At 43.0% G+C, this 20,597-nt stretch overlaps 1 protein-coding gene across 11 annotated transcripts in view; it reads left to right on the top strand.

Moving 5' to 3' along the window:
• The window catches only part of CAMKK1 (calcium/calmodulin dependent protein kinase kinase 1), a 163,288-nt gene that overhangs the window by 41,040 nt on the left and 101,651 nt on the right, over positions 1-20,597 (top strand). For 6 of the 11 annotated variants that reach the window (XM_039507859.1, XM_039507848.1, XM_039507851.1 and 3 more), the window contains exon 2: positions 19,481-20,050. In XM_039507859.1, the coding sequence (XP_039363793.1) occupies positions 19,583-20,050 (468 nt within the window). In that variant the 5' untranslated portion in view covers positions 19,481-19,582. Of the gene's footprint in view, positions 1-897; positions 1,163-1,237; positions 1,326-7,050; positions 7,239-19,480; positions 20,051-20,597 lie in introns of those variants that run through there. The other 5 variants (XM_039507856.1, XM_039507854.1, XM_039507855.1 and 2 more) reach the window with 4 other exon arrangements.

Below are 20,597 nucleotides of genomic sequence, written 5' to 3'. Positions count from 1 at the left end.
CAACAAGGGAAGTGAGTAAGGCCCAGGTTTTTAAAGGTATTAGGTGTTAGGATGCTCAGCATTGTAATGCCTTATGTAGGAATCTGAGTCTCATTTTCAAAAGGGGTTTAATCACTTAGGACCCTAAATTCCACTGGTTTTTAGTGCCTAAATCCCTTTAGAAAACTGAAGTTAGGAGCCTCAATCTGCAACGCTGAGCACTGCAACATCTAAATACCTTTGAAAATCTGGCCTTAAGGCCATGATCCTGAGAAGATGAACACACATGCTTAACTTTAAACATGTGAGTAGTGTAACTGACTAGACGGGAAACAATAAAAAATGATTATACAAAAATTGCTGCCAACTATGTTTTTATAGAAGAGAAGCTGGAAAAAATAGAGCAAAGAAATACATTCTTCGAAGGATGCAGATGTGTATTCCATTCAGGTGTGTGTGTGTGTGCCCAGTGTGCCAGAGCCAGAAAAACTTTCCACAGCAGTACCAAATGGGGAGGGGCGCACACATGCCCTATGCCTCCTATGGCCCTTCTCGAGGCTGTATAAGGGCGGCGCTGCCCTGTACCCACTCAGTTCCTTCTTACCACTCATGGCCTGAATCTGAACTCCCCATGTGGTTTTCCTTATGGTCTCTTCTGTGCCACAGTTAGCTGATAATCCTGTAAATAGTTGGGTTTTATTTACTGTTTTAGTTTTCTCTTTTCTGCTTTGGTTGGGTTAGTGTGGTTAGTGGCAGTGCTGAGCAGTGGGGGCATTCAGCACTCTCCGGCCTTTATGTGGGGTGTCCATTCCTAATAGTGACCCCACACTTGTTGTTTGTTGTGTCTCAGAGATGTGTAGTATCTGCTGGTCCTTCAAGAAGCGCATTCTGATCTCCACATATCTGTGTCTCAAACAGCACCTCCTGGAACAGGCAGTGAGGCCTGCCTCAGTACCGACACCGGCCCTGGATTGCTCTGCCCACATGCAGTCATCCACCATGGTGCAGGCTTCAGACAGACTCTTGGACTCCATCTACCCTCCATGAATGAGGAGAAGTTGGTCTTCCTCTCCTGGGGTTCCTTGCAAAAGGACCCATAAGACTGATAGAAGCCATTCAAGCTGTAAAAGAGGCTTATCTTCCACCACAAAGAGGAGATCGGAGCAGCACGAAGGTTCACCAGGTACCTGGGTAGAGTTGGGCTGTCAGCATGTATCTTCCTGATACCGAGACAAGAGACTCTCGGCTCTATTCCACTGACTCTGGATCTGTTTGTGTGGCAGATGTCAAGTCTGGTACTGATGGACAGTGTTCCCACTCTGCACATGGTGCCTCCAACCTCACAGGTACATAAGGTGACGAAGAACCTGCTCTGTCTGTCCCTGGTTCACCACTGATATAGGAGTCTGCAGGACCCCTGTTGGCTCTGACTCTCCACGGGCTCTCTACCTTGTCAGCACTGGGGCAGGGACTATTGCCAGCACCATCACTGATGCCGGTTAAGAGAAAATCTAAAACTGCCCTGTCTGTGTTTTCAGCACCGGTACCGACTGTGCCTTCATCTGGGGCTCCAGTACTGAGGCTTTAGTCTGTCTGGGTGTTGACACTGGGCTATTCATTGCCACCTGGTAAGCCTGTTCTTCTACCAGGCTTAGAGGCGAGACCTTCAATGTCCCAGGAGGTGTTTGCGATACTGACCATGCTGCCACCTCCAGTACTGCTTTTGTCTTTGTCCTGAAGTGAGTTGAAAGATTGGGCCGCCCAGTAGATCCACTGGGTTTGGTACCTTCTATGCCAACTGATATTTCAGAGGGCCCCCTCTAGCTTCTCCCCATCCCTGCTGTGGTGCACGAAGTTCAGTAAATCATCCAGGCCGCCTCAAGAAGAAGACCCTTGGTGCCAGATTGTACCAGTCATGTAGTAAGGAGAGGCTGGTGTGGCCTGAGACAGTTTTGCCTCCAGTGTCTTATTGTACGGAACCTGTGGGGCCCCCACTAGATCCTCCAGATCTTGATCTCCACTTGGCTGCAGGAGGATGTCTCTGGAGCCATCCATGTTAGAGTCTTGTGTGCTGGAAGAGTGAGCAGGCATTTTCCTGCTGAACACCCACCCCAGAAAGATGAGCCATTGTTGATGGAACAAGCTTTGCTCCAGGCGGCTACACTGGCTCTCGTAAATTTATCCTTGCCCTCCCCAGAGGACTTGCTGGTCTCAGGCTCATCGTCACCTGTCCCTGAAGATTTTACATCCTGTCAGGATTTGCTAGAAAAATGGCCTCTCTGCTTGGTATAGAAGCTGAGTTCTTGCAGGGGAATACCCACAAGCTGTTGGATATTCTGCAAAGGAGCCAACCCCAGGAAGGGTAGTCCTCCTGATTACTGAGGCCCTTTTGGAGCCACCAAAAGCCCTATGGAGTACACCTGGGTCACTGTCTCCCACAGCTAGACAAATACTACCATGTACCTGCCCAGGGATTCAAGTATTTTGACTCTTATCCAGCTCCAAATTCCCTGGTAGTCATGGGTGCCAATGAGAGGCCAAGGTAAGGGAGGTTCAGATCAGTCCCCAAGGAAAGAGCCTCAGAGACTGGACACAAAGATTTATTCCACTTCATCTCTACAAATGCCAGCAACTAATCAACAGGCACTGTTAGCCAAGTATGATTTACTTAAATGGGAGGCTCTATCAAAGTTTGTAGATAAACTCTCTGAGGATTCCAGGAAAGAGTTCTAAACCTTCATGATGGAAGACCATCTAGTTGGAAAACATTTTTTCAGTCTGCATTGGACGCTGCAGATAGTTCCTCCAAGATTATGCCTCTGCAATCATAATGAGAAGATTCTCAGGGTTATATAATTCTGGTATAGTGTCTGTGATGGGGTGTTTACCCCCACACTTGTCCTGAAAGGGTTAATGCAGACTGAGAAGGGGGCTAATTAACCCAAGAGTTGGGCTGGGATTTATAAAGACAGGAAATTAGAAACTGAGGAAGCTGCTGGGAAAGTCTGCAGTCACTCCCTGGGAGATGCATTTGGGCTGGCAAACCCAGATGGGGGCAAAGCCGGGAAGGTAGGACAGGACTCAGGGAAAGGCAATAAGGTCTAAGAGGGAACATCTAGAAGATCCCGGAGCCAGAACCTGGAGTAGAGAGCAGGCTCGGGTTCCCCTGCCAGCTACTGAGGGAGTTGCACTACGAGGCAGTGAATAGGAAGACTGCCTGAGCTTGTCTGTAGGAAGAGACTTTCCAACCCCAGAGGGGAAATCATTTGATTACCTGGCTGGAGGGATGAGTCACGAAGAGGCAGCAGCAGCCTGAAGAGCGAGAAAGAATCTAAAGACCCAGAGGGAGAGTCGTAGAGATGGCGTGCAACCATGGGAAGCGGCGTTGACCTCATGAGCTATATCCGTGAGTGACTAGGAGGAGGCATCATCCTAGCGGTGAGTAGTGGACCCAGTCACATGCCCAACATACAACAGACTATAGCAGTCCTTCCCTTTGGTGGTGTTTTTTTATTTTCAGATGAGACTAATGAAACATGGCATTTGTTCAAAAAATTTGGAGTGACCCTTTCTTCGCTTATTAAAGCTTTATGGCCCTATATCCAAGAAGAGATAACACAAGACTCTTCATTCCCAGCATTGCTATAGACAGCCTTTCTACCCACCCAGTCAAGTGGAATTACTGAAAAGAAGGCACAGACCTCAGAGCTCTAGCTCTGTCTCCAACCAGCAGGCCTATTTTCAGGTATCTGTGGGGAAATCCGATTTTTGACTATTCCTGTGATGACAGCAAACCAGTGATTGACAATCCGTTCACTGTCATCTCTCCATTTTGGGAAAAGACTATCTCACTTTTTGGATGCGTGGGAGTCCATAACCATGGACAAGTGGGCCCTAAGTACCCAGAGACTGGAGTATCCAATCCAGTTTCTCTCCATCTCCCCTTCCCACTCTCCGTCCTCATCCCTTTTCAGGTACCCATTGCTAAGTATCTGCTTGCTCAAGAGCTTCAGGTGCAGCTTGCGTTAAAAGCTGAAGGACCTGTGGAAGAAGTCTCCCTTCAGTTTCAAAGAAAGGGATTTTATTCAAAATATTTTCTACTCCTCAAGTCTAAGTGTGGTCTAAGGTCCATTTTGGACCTTTGCAGTCTCAACGTGTTCATCCAGTATGTTAGCTTCTGCATAGTCTCCCTATCATCTAACCTTCCCTTTCTGGATCACAGCAGTTGATTTGCTGCCCTCAATCTTTGCAACACTTACTTCCAAATCACAGTGCTACCAAATCACAGGAAGTTTCCCAGATTCATGGCAGTGGGCAGGCAATATGAGTATACTGTTCTTCCCTTCTGGCCTAGCATCAGACCCACATGTCCTCACAAAATGTATGGCAGTAGAGGTGCCATTCTTCAGGAGGAAAAATATACACATCGTCCTTCACCTAGATGACTGGCTAGCGTGGGGTGTCACACTGCCTGGAGTGGCTCACGACTGTGAGTGCCAAGAAACAGGGCAATGATCCCAAACTGGTAGACTATAATTAGACTTCATCAACTCAGTAACAAATGTGAACTTCTGAAGCACTATAACAGTCTTACTGTGGAGTCACAGACAGTTCCCTTGGGCATTCCAGTCTCTCTTACTACCCAGGCAAGCAGGATTTAGTGATAATTGGTGGCAAGACACCAAAGATCACAAAATATTCAGGTTGGTCCCAGTCCCAAGAGACTCACCCCATGTCAATCTGTACTTTAAATATCTCACCAAAGATAAGGTTTGTAGCCAATCGTGAAATTAACTAAAGATTTATCAACTAGGACAAAGAAATTAGAGAGTTTTTACAACGTTTAAAGCAGGCAAGCACATATCCACAGATGAGTTGGAATCTATGGTTTTAAAAGGTGACAGAGTTGTAGTAATCTGGCAGCTCTGAATGTCTTTCATGGCTAACCCAAGTTGACCTTGGGGAATCTCTGCTTCTGTGTCATAGTTCCAGCCCTGGGAGAGTCCAAACACCAAAAGAGATGAAACATTTTGTTGTCTGCTGTTTTTATTTCCTTCTTCCAGAATTCAAGTTGATGGGATGAGCCCTTTTGCAGGTAGCCTTTTTCTGGGTGTGAAGGGATAATTAACAAAGTCTTTGTATTGTGATGTCCCACAATGGCCCAGTTAGTTTTGATAGACCTTCTTGGTGGTTAGAAAATGATCACTCCTGACTGAATTCAGAGTTTAATTTTTTACAGTCATATGCAAAAACTTAAATATTATAGCATATAATAAAAATATTATAGGTAAGACTAAAGCATTCATCAACTTACAAGCACTTCGTAATGTCTACATACTAAACACATTGTTATATGTTCAAAAGCCACCTTAGCTGTACTAACACACAGGTGAAACAGACTGGTTTCCAGCAATGAATTTGTCAGTGTTCAACTGAGGCCTAAGCCCTGGCAAGATCTGGCACCTGGTCTGCCACCATCACATGTGGCACATTCCATCATCAGGTTGTTGCACATTTCCAGTTCATTCTCTCTCTTTTTGACGCTCTAGGACTTACGCTGAACAAAGACACGTCAACACTGGTACTCACACAGAGACTGGAATTTATCGGGGCCTTGCTCTATTCTACAATAGCAAAGATGGGTGCTAAAACAATTTTTACAGTGGGAGTGCTGATGGAAACCGTGGAAACCATGTATTTGGTGTTTGTTATTACTACTTCAAGCCAGGGGGTATGGTAGCACCCTTAGTTCCAGCACTACTGGTAGCGAAGGTCTTTCTTCCTCGAGAGGTTCTGAACTATTTATAATCTGTGTGTCCCCCTCAGGCCCAAATGAGCCTCAGACTGCAGGGTCGGAGAGCAGCATCGGCTTATGTAACCTTGTATGCAAGACTGCATCTTTGCCCTCTACAAGCGTGGTTAAGATTGGTTTACCAATTAAGCAGACACCATCTGGACAGCCTGGTCTAAGTTCCTCCTGCAGTCTTTAGAATGGTGGATGGTCTAGGGGACAATGTAAGTGCAGGTGTCCCATTTGTCCATTCCCTTCCAGCGAAGACAGTTGTAACCAACAATTCTACAATAGACTGGGGTGTTCTGATTGAGAGTCAGAACTTTTTGTGTTCTGTACCTGGCTGTACCAGGACTTTAGCAAGACTCTCTGCCCTATTTCCCATTCGGTAAAATGATTGTTCTTGCCCACTGTCCAGCCTAGAGGTCTTCAGGGTTAACATCTGTAAAACACTATTAGGTCATTTGGGAATGATAGTTATGTAAATAAGAAATCCCATTGAAATGCAATGGCCCATAACTTCAAAAACAGGAAGCCACAAAATAGGGCTTTATTGTTGAACCAACTGGTGAAAGGAAAGCCATAAATAGTTTTCTTAAGTGTCATTAATCTTAATCAGCTACTGGAAAATAATTCAGAGTTATAGATTTTAAGTCCATTATGATCAACATCATGTCTGACCTCCTGTATAGCACAGATCAGAGAATTTCACCCAGTAATTTCTTTGAGAGGGAATTATTCTTCTCTGCTCTGTAAATGAACACTATTGAGCCCAATAACTTGTGGCTGAACGCACGCTTGCTTTTATTTATTTATTTATTTATTTATTTATTTTATTACCATAGCACCTAGAAGCCCTAGTCATGGACCAGGACACCGTTGTGCTACGTGCTGTACAAAACCCTGGCCCAAAGAGTTTACATTTTAAGTATAAGACAAAAGACAACAGGGGAAGTCAGACAGACAGATTGGGTAGTAAAAAGAAACAATGACGACTTCATAAAATCCACTCTAGATGTGAAAGTTGAGAGGAGTGAGAAGCTGTCTGTACTCTGAGAGGAATATACAGCTCCATCACTGCAGTTTTGGGAATTGAAATCACTTGGCTTTTCAGAGGTGCCCAGTGCCTGTGACTGCAGTTGAAGTCAGCGAAGAGCTGCAGGTACTAGGCACTGCTGCAAGTTAGGCAGTTGGTTGTGAGATGACTGAACAGTGCTGCTTCCTAGCAACTATTGCATTAATTGTTTTAAATGACAGATAAGTAAGAAGAACCAAAAGTGGAGAGAGAGAGAGGATAATGCTAGACTGGGAGAAGGGGGTGGTAGGCAGAGTTTATAGAAGCTAAGTGCTGGAGTATTTGTTGTCAAGGGTAAGGAAGCATTGCTATGGCAACAGATTACTAATATTCTTATTTTAAAAGAGTGGCTGAGCTTTGAGAAGTGCTTCAGAGAACGGCTTCTCTGGAAAGGTCAGCTTGCTATGTTGAAGTCCCTCTCTTTTAGGGCCTTATCAATGGCCCAGTGCTGTCGAGATTGGGCCCCAAAAGTGTTTCCCTGATGGGGCTGGAGGAGACAGAGAGTTTGTCCACATTTTACCATGAAGAATGTGCAAGAAACTCCACACAGGTTACTTAGTGAAACTTCTTGTGCCTTGTGTGGGAGTATCCCACATGGGGGCCATGGAGGCTCTGTTGTTACCATTAGTATGTAGAAAATCAGTGCATCTGTAATTAAGTGGATAATCCTGTGGTTTCATGAATCAGTTTTAATGCCTATAACAGGGATAGGCAACCTATGGCATGTGTGCCAAAGGCGGCACGCGAGCTGATTTTCAGTGGCACTCACACTGCCTGGGTCCTGGCCACTGGTCCGGGGGGCTCTGCATTTTAATTTAATTTTAAATTAAACTTCTTAAACTTTTTAAAAACCTTAATTACTTAACATACAACAATAGCTTAGTTATATATTATAGACTTATAGAAAGAGACCTTCTAAAAATGTTAAAATGTATTACTGGCACGCGAAACCTTAAATTAGAGTGAATAAATGTAGACTCAGCACACCACTTCTGAAAGGTTGCTGTCCCCTGGCCTATAACATAGCCATTAATGCAAACTACTGTACATACTGTCCAGTATGTGAGTGGGCATACAGCCAGCAATAACTATTGTCTCAGAAGAAAACCCAAACGTTGTTTATTACATTTGTTTTCCTTTGGTCAGGGTCATAGTTTAGTCTGATAATAACTGTTGCTCCTTTAGCAGCTTTTCCTGACTTTCAGGAAACCTTTGATGAGATTCCAGGATAGGTCCCACTTTAGCCACAATGCAAACAACAGGGACTATCTAGAATTGTAACAAACAAAGCCCTTGTTAAAAACAGGAAGCAGACTCCTTGTGCACTGTTTATTCATGCAAATATATGCACATGAAACCACTTTCATTGCTGTGCATTTCTCTCTCCTTTCCTTTCAAGCTACAAATAAGACTCTTTCCATAATCTTCTGCCCTGTGCTGATTCCGAGAGGGTGCACCCTGATTACCTCACTGTTACTGAAAGGCCATGATGCTTTTGCAGTGTTTCAGAGATAATTTGATGAGTGTCATATGGGCCTGATCCTGCTCCAATTGAAGTCAAAGGCAATTTTTCCACCCTGTGGGATCATCAGGCCCAATTTTTGGAAACCACTTCTTAAGTTCCAATTCCAGTGGATCCCCTTTTTCCGTTCATTTGTCCTTGCATGCCCTTTTTAGGGCAATTTCAAGACATCATTACGGAGAACACAAGAAAATGGCATGCCTAAGACTAATCCATTTATTTATTTATCTGGGAAAAATCCAGGTTTTTTTTTATTTTTGTTTGCTGTTTAGCTTCCTATTGGCACAGATGTTTGAAAAGCCATTATTAAAAGGAAACTTGCTCAGTATTTTGAATCCTAAATAGAGTGTAGTGTCTTCACTTGTTACTTTGCTGTTGAATTAGCTGGGTCAAGATACTTCACTATTAATACTTAAAAATACCTTAATCATTATGGTTCATTGACTCTGATGTCTTCTATTATTTTAAAGCAAACCTCCCCCCCAAACAACAACAAAAAACAACCCGCACATGGTTATTGTGCTAGTTCCCTTTAGCTTGTCCTATGGCCTGCTGCAAATTTTGTCGTTCTCAGAAAAAAAAAAAAAAGTATTACAAAAATGCTAAATGTATTTGTGATGGAGGAGGTTGGCATATACATAAAGTCCAAGCTGTATGTCTGTGTTGGTCATCTCTACCGGACAGGGTGTTTAGGAGAGAGACATGGATGGCCTAGTGTTCAGAACAAAGGACTACTCGCATCTGATACCAAATCCTTCTGGGTGACTTTGGGCAAGTTACTTATTGCCTGATTTTCAGAGGTGCTGAGCACTTTTGTTGACTTCAGTGGGATGTAAGGGTGCTCAGCACTTCTGATAATCAGGTCATTAACCTCGGAGCCTCAGTTTCCCCAGGAATTTACTCCTGAGCTGACAATGAAAGGCCATCAAGAAAGGAAAGGAAAGGAACAGCAAAATAAAATAATCTGTTATAGTCATTCAATGAGAAACAACATTAAAGTAGTAAAATAGAGATGTGTATGAGCTACATATTTTGAGTCTGGAATCAAAGTTCAAGAGATCTTTAGAACCCAGACTGTGTAGCTGGTCCCATCTCTTCAGTAAAAGTTATAAGACAAACCTGCAACAGCAAGGAAATTTGCAGCAATGGCTCAGAGATCCCGTATGTGTAGGGTCCAAATTCAGCCAGAGTGTCATCGGATACAGCTCCCATTGATTTCAATGGGAGTTGCAGCCACTTAACCAAAGTTAAAAATGGGTTCCCAGATATAACTGTGGATAGTAAAACAGTGTTGTATCTATTGGGTTTCCGGGAAACTGGGCGGGCGGAAGCTCGCCCAATGCTAAAGGATCCCCCCCTCAGCCTAAGGGGAGGATCTACAGGACCTCAGAAACCCACTAATTTCGGGGGACAACTAATAAAAGAACAGGGACAGGAGTGCGGTCAAAGGGTCATAAGAAGGGAGCCTTACGGGGACACCGAGCAGAGAACCTCGGACAGCGCCCACTGCTCCTCGAAGGCGTCAAGGGAACCAGTGGAGGCCGCCCAGAGGAACTCCGCCCGGAGACGTGAACGGACTAAGGATCGGAAACAAGCCCCACAGTCGCAGGAGTCTCCATTGGCCAACCTCCTCTCCCTGGTCACGTAGATGGCCATTTTAGCCAGGGCAAAGAGGAGGTTGACCAGGAGGTCCCGTGACTTTGTGGGGCCACGGATAGGGAGTAGCAGTGTCTTATTTCATCACAGTCTTGGGGCTTTAAGCCTGAATGCTAACTTTCCTTTCACTTGAATAGATTTGCCACTCAGCTCTTTTAGTCTCCCTAATGTTTTTTTGTTGTAGGAATTTCCTTAAGGAGAATTTTTTTTAGTGTAATTTTTGGTTGATTATTGCTTATATATGCAATTAGTGTAATTGCATCTGATTATGCCAATTAGAGTAATCCTGAAATTAGAACATGCAACGATGAAGTATAATGCATTTGTGAAGTCTTTTGTGAAATTTCCTGAACCACATATACCAGGGGTCAGCAACCTTTCAGAAGTGGTGTGCTGAGTCTTCATTTATTCACTCTAATTTAAGGTTTTGTGTGCCAGTAATACATTTTAATGTTTTTAGAAGGTCTCTTTCTATAAGTCTATAATATATAACTAAACTATTGTTGTATGTAAAGTAAATAAGGTTTTTAAAAAGTTTAAGAAGCTTCATTTAAAATTAAATTAAAATGCAGAGCCCCCTGGATCAGTGGCCAGGACACGGGCAGTGTGAGTGCCATTGAAAATCAACTTGTATACTGCAGGTTGCCTATCCCTGACATATACTAAGCAAAAGATGTTTATTTTCTTTTGTTTTGGCTGTGGTGTGTTTGAGTGTTAAGTTCAGCATCCTGGCTTGCTTCAAAAGAGAGATTGTTAATTTGTTATTAATTATTCTTAATATTCATATTATTCTTAATATTATTTATTCTTACTTGTGATACAGTACCATCTAGTGACCACAACTGAGATCTGCCCCCATTGTGCTGGATGTTATACAAGCACATAGTAAGAGATGGTCTCTGCCCCCAAAGAGCCTACAATCTAATAATCAAGGCAGAAAAAGGAGGTAGTAGTATTGCCATTTTACAAATGGACAGTTGTCACACAGAGTGATTAGGTGATTTTCCCAAGATCTCACAAGGAGTCTGTGGCAGAACGAGGAACTGAACCCACATCTTCTGAGTTCCAGTGCAGGGCCATAACCACAGACCATCCTTCCGGTCTCCTCCATTCATTAGTTAATATTTAGAGCATTCTGAAATAGATGAAGATTTTTGCTCTTACAATCTAATATTCAGCCATGGCATGATAAGCGAGGATCATAAACAGTTAAAAAAAAAGGGGGGGGGGATTAAGGGAAGAAGACAGACAAGCGTTACAATAGCAAGATCATGTGACTGCCCAGGAAGGCAAGTTATCTGTTCAAATAACAAGAGAGTGTTCTATAAAACAGAGTATTAAACAAACCCGAGGGAGGAGGAGGCTGACATATACAGATGATCCAAACAATACGTTATTATTATGTATTTGTTATGTGATAATACCTAGGGACTCCAACCAGGGATCCAGACCCCTCTACTCGGTGCTATCCAAACATTGAACAAAACCCAGAGAGATTATAGTGTATGTCTGTTTTGGTCATCTCTGCAGGCGTTGCCAGCATTCTTTCTCTTTTGGCCATTCCTTGTTATGGCCTCTGGTCGTTTGTATTCATTCAACTTTGGCTGCCCTGCGGCTGAGAGTTGCTGTGGGGCTCTTTTCACAGATGCTCAGAAGCAAATTAACTTCTACAAAGAGGGATTCCTTCATGCATCCTCCTTCGGTATCTCTGGTGAAGAAGGAGATGGTAGGCGACCTTTTGTTCAGGCACTGTGTTGCTTGGGAAGCAGCTAGATGTGAGGAAACGAATAACAGCTTTGGAGCTTAGAATTCTTTGCAGAAAAGACTGTTTAACTCTATGGCTGCTGTGCTTAGATACTACAGTGATAAAAACCGTATGTGGCTGGATAGATGTTATGGGGCATGTTTCAGAATAGCATACCCTGGGTATATTTTTGAAGGCCACTAATGGCATCTCTTGTTGCTGCCCTATATTAGCAGATGGTTTTAGAAGCAAGGGGGTACTGCCATGTACCAGATAGCATTGGAGGCCATTATTTTCAAAAGTAGCTAGAGATTTTGATTGCTCAACTTGAGATCTCTTAATAGAGCCTGATTTCCAGAGAGTGAGTGCTTAATGCATCATGAAAATCAGCCCCCAAACTCAGAGAGAGAGTTTCAAGATGGCTTTCCAAATGCTTCCAGTGCAAATATTTGTACTTGCTATTGTTATTAATCATTATTTGTTTGACAATGTACATCAGGTGCCAAAGTGCTAGGCACTGTATAAATACTTACTAAGAGACAGTGTCTCCTCCAGAGAGCTTACAACCTAAATAGAAAAGGCAAACATTGGGGATCAGAGACACAAAAAGATACTAAGTGACTTACCCAAGGTCACTTGGGTAGTCTATAGCAGAGCTAGGAAATGAACCTAGATCTCCGGAGTTCCAAGTATCCTAATCACAAATTTATCCATCCATCATCTAAAGAAGAAAATTCTTGTTGACCAAGGGAATGAACCAAACATTGAGCAAATTTGTGATTTTCATTTCAACCAGTGTTTGCAAGTACTTTATTGAGCAGTAAAACTAAATTCATCCTCCTCTGGCTTCCACATACAGTACAGAGAGACCTTTTTCAGAAACACACTCTTTATAAATGTATATTTCATTCTGTGCTCTGTGCAGAGCATATCTGGAAAACATGTGCAACCATTTGAAAAATAAATTTCAAAGCTGCACAAAAACATAATCAACTTTAAAGTGATGGTCTACGTGCTGCAGGGGAATAGCTCCGTTTAAAGTGAAAAATAAAAAATAAGATATCAGTAAGTAAATTAATTCGGCTCAGATACGCTTATTTGTAGCTTTGGTTCATGTCCGCAGCGTAATCCTTTGATCTAAGACAGATGTTTCACTTTGGTTGGCATCAGACAGATGACCATGTCTAAAGCACCATGGCCACAGATGCAGGATATGGTTTATAGATAGCGACTGTGTGGTTCAGCTTTGTTTCACTTGAGGTGCTGGCTCTGGGTTGCTATTCAGAATCCTCCTTATAAGAGGCAGTAATGTTATGCCCGACAAGTTTTCCAGACTTGGGGCTCTGTCCGCTGTAGATTGTGCTTCAGGGAAATACTTGCTATTTGGTGCTGGGTCTTGTATAATTACAAAGTGTAAAATGAGAGTGGATGGGTATTCTGTTTGCTTATCCTGAAATCAGTTGTTTTGATACTTCCTATTCGTGGAGAATTGAATAGAGAATAAGAACTTTTCTATAAGATTGTTGGTGAACCAGCCTCTTAAGAATTGTTAGAATTCTGTGGCAGAAATATAAATATCATATCAAAAAACAAAACAAACAAACCCTAATGTAGAGACAAACTCATTTTCCATTGAATTCTGCGCAATTATGGAGTGATATCTACAGAATCTGATTGGTTACTGTGGTGTTCTGTGTATGTAAAGCTTCGAATGGCTTATTACTATTAGCATTACGCTAGTGCCTAGAGGCTGCAACCAAGATCAGATCAAGGTTGTGCTAGGAACTGTATAAACACATAATAATAGACAGTACCTGCCCCAAGTGCTTACGGTTTGGGGCTTCCAGTACTGTGAGTAGTCCCATTGAAGTCAATAGGCTACTTACAGTAGTGTTTGCATAACATGTAAAGCGCTTTGGGATCTTTTGGCATGAAGCGCTGTATGAATGTAACATTTTATTAATCGTTATTCTGTATAGAGTGGCAGTATCTCTAAAAATGCCTTGGAGCCCAGCCCTGAGATTGTGAGCCAGGTTTAAGCAAAAGGGCTTGCACACTAAAACAGTGGGAAAGAAGGAAGAAATCCTCATTTGCAATGTATGTGCCTTAATGCTGAGCCATGTGCACAGTAAGCCCACCATTCTCTGCTCCTGTTGGATGCAGGGAGGACTAGCACATGCAAACCACCCGATATATGTGGTTTGGGCCATGCATTTCCACACTGTGCATGGGGCCCTCTGGCCATAGCTGTGTTCATGGGCAACACACCTACACTCCTTAGTCCTAAATTCCTGCAGAGACCTGCTGCAGCAGTGACTATGTCAGTGTGCAAGGTGGGATGTGAGGTTCCTGGCAAGGTTCTTTCCTAGATTGTCCCAGTGATTGGCTCTGGAACACCCAATGATTTCTGTATTGGCCCCTGTGTGGCAAACTTGTGGGGTTTTATTTTGTTGTAAAGAAGTCATTTAATACACTGGAAGGATAAATGTAACCCCCCTCTCCCTCCCAAAAAACACTTCGTTTTATTTTTGTTTTTGTGTTATATATACCCTATACAATTCTTAGAAGTCAATGTCTATGTACTACATCTTTAAATCTCTAAGAAGCATGTTGCCAGCAGAAACAGACAGCCATTTTGTATTCAGTCTAGCGCAGACCGCTACAGAGGAGATGCGCACACTACCCTCTTTCATGGAAATTTCCCATTTGTTCTTTCTTGTTTTTTGTTGTTCTCTTAGTCTAAAATAATAAGACGTGTCTGTTTTGTATACAGAGAGCATGCAGGGAGTTTCTCTCTGAAAGGCTGAGATATTGAGGCACTTGGCCTGAGGGTATGAAAGAGTAACCACAGTGTAACACAGATATTACTATTTAATATGTTTCATACAGCCAGTCCAAGTGCCCCACGGTCTTTCCAGGTAGTGGGGGAAGGGTTAGACACCCCAGCTGCACGGGGGGGATTTGTGCAATAGAGTGGGCTATCACTTCTGCCAGACAGTCCGTGTATTTTAACTGCCAGCTTGAGAAATGCCCCAAAAGCAAATGCCCCCAAAACCTACAATAAGCAGCAGCAGAAAAAAGCTTTGGAGGTTTTACGGCTGTTTTGGGTTTGTTTCTTTTTAACTGATACTCTTTAGGGAGCAAGGTGAATTGTAAGTGACCATGGGCTATTGCCTCTGAAGGAAATGGCTTGTGTTTTGGAACAACCTGATTTCTTTTTAACAAAAAAATCAAAGCCATGTTTAAATCGTCAAGCTAATCCTCAGTGGAGGATGAAATCGGTTGGAATTCTGGAATGGTGATTAATTATGCTCTCAGATAACCCTTTTGTACATCAGATTAAATGGTTTGGGGCTTCTTTTGTTCTGATCAGAAGTAAATGCTGAGGCTGGAGCGTGCACAAACAGTGTGAGTAGATCAGTTTGCATGGTCTGCACCTCTGTCCAGGGCTGCATCTGTTGCTGCTGCATCTTAACACTGAGCCTGTCAGAGACAACCTGGTAACAAATTGTGTGTGGGATGGATCTGTCTCTTCCTTAACTTAATGGCTTCGCTAATCCATGAGAATCCATCTCCTTCCTATGCTGTGATAAAGGCCAGTTTCTACACTCTAGGGGCCAAAACTCTTGACTCCAGTGCAAAGCCCAAGCCTACAAGCTTTGGATAGGAGTTCTTCACAGGCTTCCCATCTCCAGGCCACAGAGCATTAATAGAGCTGCTTCAGAGTTACTGGCGCAGTCACAGGGCTGCAGTGTCCACAACCCTGTGCTCTACATGAACAGGAATTAGCCAAATCTATATGCAAACATGTATGTTTAGTGTGAAGGCAGCATTCCTCTCTGGGAAGCTGATCCAGATCGTACACTTACAGTTGATGGAGCATTAATGGGATCTTGGTGGGGGTATCAGAAATTTCTCTCTCGCTCTTTACTCTGTGAGCATCCCTATTCTCTGAAGGGGATTCATGCTTTGGGGCTAGATAGTTTAATAAAGTTTTAATATAAGATTTTAAAACTGATCTGCCATTTGACTGCAGCTTCTAATGACTGTGACATTTTTGTCACTTTGTTAAACTGCAGAGAGAGCAGGGAATGATTATGCATGGGAGGGAGAACAGTGTTACTGCAAGGGGGAAATTGTTTTTGTTTCTTTCCATTCTGTGACATTTAGTGTGCTAACAAAGCATGAAAATTCTTACCTGTTGGCATGTGATCAGATGTGATCTGGAGTTAAGATTGTAGGCCAAATTCTTCCCTTGTTTACACCCATAAAACCCTGTTGAAGTCCATGAGGTTGCGTAGATGTAAATAAGGGCAAAACTAGACCCTATATCCTTACCTGCTCATGCAGTTTTTCTCTTAAACTCTCTTCACAGCCTCTTTGCAGCAGGGTTCAGCTTCATTATTTTTAATTGTGCATTTATTGAATGCTTAGGGCCAGGACCTTCCCTTGATCTGTGCACAGAATCCCCATGATCTACAGCAAAGTCCTGTGTGTGCCTGGACTGAAGGCGGTAGGCTGATTCTGATCTTGATTTACAAACTGGTGTGAATCAGAAGTAATTACATTTGAGCTGGAGTCACACTGGTGTAGGTGACATCAGAACCAGTGTATGACAATAATTAATAACTCGACTTATGCGTAAAAGACTCAAGCAGGCTAGTGTTATTCTTGCATTTTTGTACTTCACTAAACATAATCCAGGGTAAGAGAGAAATGCTAGGACTAACCAGACAAAAAATCCAGTTAAGGGATTCAGATGTATATGTCCTGCAGCACTGTGTTGTCAGAGATGAATAGTGGGTGACTGCTGTATATTATATATGATCATTTGCTTTTCTGGACCTATCAGCTTTTTTTATAGTCTTAGGTGGTTGGTGGTTAGGTTAATGTACCCATCGGATAGCTAATTTCACCCAGTAGTGTCTAGGAAATGGACCGCTTGTGTGGATTGGACACTACTGTGCTAATAAGCAATGGTCACATAAACACCACCCTATACCAGAAACCTACTGACCGCTATACTTGCCTACATGCCTCCAGCTTCCATCCAGGACACACCACACGATCCATTGTCTACAGCCAAGCTCTAAGATACAACCGTATTTGCTCCAGTCCCTCAGACAGAGATAAACACCTACAAGATCTCTATCAAGCATTCTTAAAACTACAATACCCACCTGCTGAAGTGAAAAAACAGATTGACAGAGCCAGAAGAGTACCCAGAAGCCACCTACTACAGGACAGGCCCAACAAAGAAAATAACAGAACGCCACTAGCCATCACCTACAGCCCCCAACTAAAACCTCTCCAGCGCATCATCAAAGATCTACAACCTATCCTTAAAGATGATCCCTCACTCTCACAGATCTTGGGAGACGGGCCAGTCATCGCTTATAGACAGCCTCCCAACCTGAGGCAAATACTCACCAGCAACCGCACACCATACAACATAAACACTAGCCCAGGAACCTATCCTTGCAACAAAGCCCGATGCCAGCTCTGTCCACATATCTATTCAAGTGACACCATCATAGGACCTAATCCCATCAGCCACGCCATCAGGGGCTCGTTCACCTGCACATCTACCAACGTGATATATGCCATCATGTGCCAGCAATGCCCCTCTGACATGTACATTGGCCAAACCGGACAGTCTCTACGCAAAAGAATAAATGGACACAAATCTGACATCAGGAATCATAACATTCAAAAACCAGTGGGAGAACACTTCAACCTCTCTAACCACTCAGTGACAGACTTGAAGGTGGCAATTTTACAACAAAAAAACTTCAAAAACAGACTCCAAAGAGAGACTGCTGAACTTGAATTAATATGCAAATTAGACACAATTAACTCGGGCCTAAACAGAGACTGGGAATGGTTGGGTCATTACACTAATTGAATCTATTTCCCTATGTTAAGTTCTCCTTACACCACCTATGGGTCATCTTAATTATCACTTCGAAAGTTTTTTTTCTCCTGCTGATGATAACTCATCTCAATTGATTAGACTCTTCCTGTTGGTATGCGTACTTCCACCTTTTCATGTTCTCTGTATGTATAAATATCTCCTGTGTGTTCCAATCTATGCATCCGAAGAAGTGAGCTGTAGCTCACGAAAGCTCATGCTGAAATAAATTTATTAGTCTCTAAGGTGCCACAAGTACTCTTGTTCTTTTTGTGGATACAGACTAACACGGCTGCTACTCTGAAACCAGATATTGGCTAGTGTCATTCGGTTGCAAGTAGCTGGGAGCAGCTTACATGCCAGAGGCTGTGTGTGAACAGCTCAGGAGTGGGGGTTCTCACAGCAGAGCAAGGTAAGGCTGGCTCCCAGAATCAAGGATTGGAGTGATCTAGCAGTTCACCGGTCCGCATAACACCAGATGGGAATGTCACAGAGAGTTCCCTTTAGTGCAGGTGGCTAGGCTTTTTCCCAGCAGGAGGTTCCGAGATCTAAGTTCTCAGGCACTAGGATGGACAGTGTAGTGATTATCGTGAAGTCCTATGTGGCTATGTATTTGATGGACTCTGTAAGAATGGTTGGTTCACAATGTGTGTTTTTCCATGTTCCATGCTGCATGATAGATAGGGCAACCTCCTGCAATATCCTTGGGAGACCATATTGTATTAAGTTTATGAATGGTTTATGTATCATTGTGGGTCAGATGTTGCATGCACTCCATCAGGGGAGGGTGAACACAGCTCCTCCAGGAAGTGAAAACATTAGGGGACGATTAGAGCAAATCATTCAGCTTTAACACCTCCAGAGAGGTACCACCTCTCGGGGAGGCTCGAATATTCTGGTTCAAACTAGATTCTCCAGAGACCAGCAGACAAGGAAAGGGTGCTTGGATAAATAACCTGAGTTTAAACTGACTTGAGGCTTTTCTTGTAATCACATGGAAAACCAAGTTGAGCCCTATGCTGGAATTGGGGGTTATCACTGATAAGCTTTTTAGCATGTGTGTAGGTTCATTTATTGCTTTTATATTCTTTTTTTTTAATGCTGCTACTTTAATGATAAATGTGCTTGCTTAGAAGAAACTATGTGGTAACTTGTAACTGCTGGCAATACCCTGTTCAAAGTCCATGGAGAGAAAGCAAAGCACAGGTGCTGGCCTTTAGGCAGACTGGCCTGTGGGGGATATCAGAGTGTAGACCTGAGAGCACTGCTGCCTTAAAAATCTCTGTCAGAAGAGAGAGAGACATGGATCTCTCTCTAGGAGAGGCGAAGGCTGGGAGCCAGAAATCTTTAAAGGGTGGTCTCACAGACCACACAGGAGGAAATACTAGCGCAGTTTCCCTGAAATTGTGACATGCTGTACCTATAAATGTGATTTAAAACAAGATCAGATATTTGGCTTTTCATCCCCGTCATTATTCTTTTAAGAGGCTGTACTAATTTCCTCCTTCCAGTATTAGAAACTAACACTATCTGTTGATCTAGATATGAAAAGCAGAAGTATCTTTTAGCTGACTTCCAGATCAACTGATGAAATTCTGCCCTTATCACTTGTAAATGTTTTGTAACTAGTTTGTTGATTGGTTTTGCTTTTCCTTCTGGATGTTTTTAACTTATAGCTCCTGCTGACATTCTGCCTTCATTTTCTTCGAATCTTTTTCACATGCCTGCTACTGGAGGTTTTGGCTACGTCCTTGCTTAGCTGATGCCATCACTCAGTAATCTTTCATTGTGTTTCCTTCTAGAGATCCATGTGGAGAACGTCCTTCATGTCACATGTTTTCCGTGAGCCCTAAGACCACAGCTGTCTGCAGTGTCATCTGAGATCTTGAGAGCCACACACAGTTATGGGAGATTCTCCAGCCGACACCACTGATGAAGGTGCAGACACATGCTGCAAAGACACTCAGACTGACCTGGCAGAGAGAGTAGCAGCCATAGATGTTGCTGTTGGGCCTAATATAGATGACCAAAATGTTCAAGAAGCAATAGAAGAGAATGACACAGTCTTTTCTGACAGTGTAGCAGAGATGCAGAGGAATGGGATCCGTAGTGACATGGTAACAAATGAATCTTTACCTTCACAAGACCCAGAGGATGATCATCAGATGAATGTTCCAAAGAAAGCTCCCACTAGGCCTGTTCTATCCAGCAGAAAGTTGTCTCTTCAAGAAAGACCTACAGGAAGCTACCTGGCTTCTACCAATGCTCCAGGCTATGGTCCTTATGCAACAGGACCTTTAACACATATCTCGCCACGTATAGTGAGGAGACCAACGATAGAGTCCAACCGGATCGCCATCTCAGATTCTGAGGTAGGTTTCTTCTCTGCTGTAATGATGATGCCAAGGTATTATGCTGTCTTTTCTGCCTGCTGATAGGAAACTTTAGCGTCCAAAGCCAATAGTTTCAGAGGCAGTACATTTAACTTATGCAAAAATGCCTAAAAACAATAATAAGCTATGATTATAAGCAACTTGTAGCATAGGTTGTAACATAAGTAAGCAACTTGTATATGTCTGTGCCTTCAACACTTGAAGCAGTCTTTACTTCTATTGTAAATGGACCATCTGATCATCTAGGTCATGATTCAGTAAGCTACGTAAGCCTGTGCCCAGCACGCGAGTTGTCCCATTGAAGTTAATGCCTTCCTTATAACTAATCCAGTTGAATAGTAGAAGCAGCAGCACGGTAGGCTAAATTTGGTATCCCATACTTTTTTTTTTTTAAATGAGTAGCAGTAAGGCTGGTTTCAAATGAATTTCCTTGGGTTTTTTTACCGCATGTGCTCTCAAGAAGTTTATCTGCTGTGGCAGCTTTGTCATGATTATTTTATGGGTTTACACGTGGAGATCAGGCATA

The sequence above is a fragment of the Mauremys reevesii genome, linkage group 20 (assembly GCF_016161935.1).
Source record: "Mauremys reevesii isolate NIE-2019 linkage group 20, ASM1616193v1, whole genome shotgun sequence".
Classification (NCBI taxonomy): domain Eukaryota; kingdom Metazoa; phylum Chordata; order Testudines; family Geoemydidae; genus Mauremys; species Mauremys reevesii.
The sequence above is the reverse complement of the archived record's forward strand: the minus strand, read 5'-3'. Positions and strand labels throughout refer to the sequence as shown.